Below are 3,305 nucleotides of genomic sequence, written 5' to 3' on the forward strand. Positions count from 1 at the left end.
CCACGTCGTCCCCGCCGTGCGTCTCCGACGACAGCGGCACGGCCGACTGCTGCTGGTAGTCCGGGTCCCCTGCCGGGAGGGCGGCATTCAGCGGGGGTGGCCGGCTGGCAGGGGGCCTCTTCCTCATGGAGCCCCTCCCCAGGGTCCGCCCGAGCGAGCCACCGTGTTCCACTCACCGCTCAGGGTGTCGTTGACGTCGGGCCGGGAGCCCGTGGAGAGCACGTAGCCCGGGCCGTTGCCGTACAGGATGGAGGTGTAGGCCTTGTCGTCCTGGGCCTTGCTGGGGGCCAGCCCTGTGGGGAGGGGTGGGCACCGTGTGGCGGCTCTAAGCACAGCTTATGGACGCCTCCTGTGCGCTAAGCACCGGCAGGTGCTGTCATTCGACAGATGAGGAAACCGAGGTTCAGGGAGACTCCCGCCATGTGGGTTTTGCAAGGGCAGCCGCCGCTCTCCCGGGCCTACCAAAGATGGAGCTCCCCCGCAGTGTGTAGCCACCAAAGGAGAAGACGTGGGAGTGGTCCGCGGTGACGAGGGTCAGCGTGTCCTTCTCGCTGCTGAGCTGGCTCGCCTTCTCGATGGCCGAGTCAAACATGAGCGCCTCGTTCAGTGCCTGGTAAGCCTTGTTCTCGTGATGGCCGTGGTCGATGCGGCCCCCTGCAAAAGGCCAGCGGGAGGGGGTCGTGCCTGAAGCGCCCCGGCCCCCTCCCCTCCCCTGCAGTGCAGAGGCCACCACGTACCCTCCACGAAGAGGTAGAAGCCGTGGGGGTTCCTGCTCAGCAGGCTCAGGGCCGCCTCTGTCATTTCCATCAGGGAGGGGTCCAGCGTGTGGTCTCGGTTGCTCTCGTATTTCATGTCTCCGGGCTCAAAGAGGCCTGTGGGGTAAGGGGGCCAGGGGTGACTGGGGGCAGGGGGGTGGGAGGGCTCCTGGTACACACGTTGTGCACAAAGGCTCCCATGGCCGCCATCTGAGGGACGGCAGGGCAGGAAGGGGTCCTTACCCATGAGGTGGGTCACAGACAGGTCCTGGGACACTCTGATGAGCTCTGTGCGGTTCCACACGTACTGGGCTCCCTAGAGGAACACAGCAGGGCCTCAGCCCATGGCTCTGTGACTCGTGTCCCCTGCCCCCATCCCTGCTGTGTCCCCCAACCTGAGAGCCTCCAGTACCTGGTGCTTGGTGAGCCACTCCTGCACCAGGTTCCTCCCGTCCAGCCTGATTCCATTCTGGCTGGTGTCACTTGGGTACTCAGGATCTGCAGTCCCATTGGGAAACATGTACTTGCGTCCCCCACCCAGGATCACCTGGAGCCAGAGGATGGGGAGTGGGCGTGGGCTAGGTCCTGGCTCGCCCCGGACAACAGGGCAGGAAGGGGTCCTTACCCATGAGGTGGGTCACAGACAGGTCCTGGGACACTCTAATGAGCTCTGTGCGGTTCCACACGTACTGGGCTCCCTAGAGGAACACAGCAGGGCCTCAGCCCATGGCTCTGTGACTCGTGTCCCCTGCCCCCATCCCTGCTGTGTCCCCCAACCTGAGAGCCTCCAGTACCTGGTGCTTGGTGAGCCACTCCTGCACCAGGTTCCTCCCGTCCAGCCTGATTCCATTCTGGCTGGCGTCACTTGGGTACTCAGGATCTGCAGTCCCATTGGGAAACATGTACTTGCGTCCCCCACCCAGGATCACCTGGAGCCAGAGGATGGGGGGTGGGCGTGGGCTAGGTCCTGGCTAGCCCTGTGTCCCCTTCTCACAGACAGCCTTAGGTCCCCCAGTAGGGCTGTGGGAATGTACCGTTGGGGGACGTACCTTCTACATGCCCAGCCCCCAAGACCCTGCCAGGCCCCAGGGCTAAAGCTGATGGTTATCTGGGTCTGTAGCCAGTGTGGGGCCACCCCTGTGCCCAACCCCTCCCCCTGACCCTCGGTGGCGCACATCAATGTCCACGTTGGAGATGAGCTGCGCAGCGATGTCCTGGCAGCCCTCCTGCTGTGCCGAGGCCGGCATGTCAGCATCCGAGTACCAGTTGCGGTTCACCGTGTGTGCGTAGGTGCCAGCTGGCGAGGCGTGCTGCACCCTCGTGGTGGTCACCACTCCCACTGATTTTCCTGAGGGTGGCAGAGGTCAGGGTGGGTGACCCAGGTGCCAGGGCCAGCCCATGACCCCACGACTGGGCCCGAAGCCCACCTGCTTTCTTGGCCCGGTACATCACAGAGGTGACCTCGTTGCCGTGTGTTGTGTTGCACTGGTTATAGCGGGCGGCTGCACTCACGCCAATGGTCTGGTAGTTGGCCTTGACCCCGCACAGGTAAGCCGTGGCTGTGCCTGCACTGTCCGGCACCTGTCTGTCCACGTTATATGTCTGGGGACAGACACATCCTCAGCTACACTGTGGTGCAGACACCGAGATCAATTGAACCCCGGACCTGGGGCCCATCCTCACCATTCCCGGGGCCCTTCCCTCCTGCCATGTCCCAAGGACGATCCCCACCTTCTTGTGCGGAGGACTCAGGTGTCCCAGTCCTTACCTTGGACAGAGCCAGGTATGGGAACTGGTCCATGGCCAAGGGCGTCTCTGGCCCCAGGTTGCCTTTATTCTGCCCGCTTAGGATCCGGGTGGCTGTCACTGTGGGCACTCCCATCCCTGAACAGCAGGACAAGGTGAGGCATCCAGGGCTGGCCTGTATCCCCAGGGCCCTTGGGTGCCAGGGCTGTGAGGACTGTGGGGGCTGCGGGGCGAAGGGGGAGGCTTGTAGACTCACCGTCCCCCAGGAAGAGAATGAGGTTCTTTGCTGCCGTCTGAATGGGCTGTAGATTCTTGGCAGCATCCAGGGCCTCGGCTGCCTGTTGGTTCCAGAAGGCTGGGTCCTCCTCCTCAACTGCCCAAGGGGAGAGTNGGTGGAGGCCGGGTCAGCCCAGGGGAGACACCCTGTGGTTGGGGGGTGGCTGGGGGGAGCCTCATTACCTGGGATGATGCCAAAGGACAGCTGCAGCCTCAGGCCCAGCAGCAGCAGCAGCAATGGCAGAACCCAGTCCCCTCTCATGTCTGTGGGATGGTGGCTGGGTGATGAGGCCGGGACACCAAGGTGCCAGCTCCAGTTCAGCCTACCTGGGCTTAAATCAGGGGAGAACTTTGTCCCTGGCTGTAAAAGATCCCATATCACTCCTTTTGCCCCAGGCAGCCACCTGGACCCGCCCTGTGACTTGAAGCCATGCTGGCAGAAGGGAATTGGCAGGGTGGGGCTGAGGTAGCCTGGGGCAGGGGTCCTGAGAAAGGCAGCTCACAGGATGGGCCCCACTGTCTCCAGCA

The 3,305-nt window shown here is 63.4% G+C and overlaps 1 protein-coding gene across 1 annotated transcript in view; it reads right to left on the reverse strand.

The window, feature by feature from the left end:
* Positions 1-3,039, reverse strand: part of LOC103582266 (intestinal-type alkaline phosphatase-like) — a 4,137-nt gene extending 1,098 nt beyond the window's left edge. The window contains exons 1-11 of the mRNA XM_008563912.1: positions 2,961-3,039; positions 2,758-2,874; positions 2,524-2,639; positions 2,183-2,357; positions 1,931-2,103; positions 1,550-1,684; positions 1,381-1,453; positions 738-872; positions 463-654; positions 177-293; positions 5-69 (exon numbers count right to left, since the gene is read on the reverse strand). Of these exons, the coding sequence (XP_008562134.1) occupies positions 5-69; positions 177-293; positions 463-654; positions 738-872; positions 1,381-1,453; positions 1,550-1,684; positions 1,931-2,103; positions 2,183-2,357; positions 2,524-2,639; positions 2,758-2,874; positions 2,961-3,039 (1,377 nt within the window). The remainder of the gene's footprint in view (positions 1-4; positions 70-176; positions 294-462; positions 655-737; positions 873-1,380; positions 1,454-1,549; positions 1,685-1,930; positions 2,104-2,182; positions 2,358-2,523; positions 2,640-2,757; positions 2,875-2,960) is intronic.
* Between the last annotated feature and the right edge of the window lie 266 nt (positions 3,040-3,305).

The sequence above is a fragment of the Galeopterus variegatus genome, unplaced genomic scaffold (assembly GCF_000696425.1).
Source record: "Galeopterus variegatus unplaced genomic scaffold, G_variegatus-3.0.2 Scaffold15455, whole genome shotgun sequence".
Classification (NCBI taxonomy): Eukaryota; Metazoa; Chordata; class Mammalia; order Dermoptera; family Cynocephalidae; genus Galeopterus; species Galeopterus variegatus.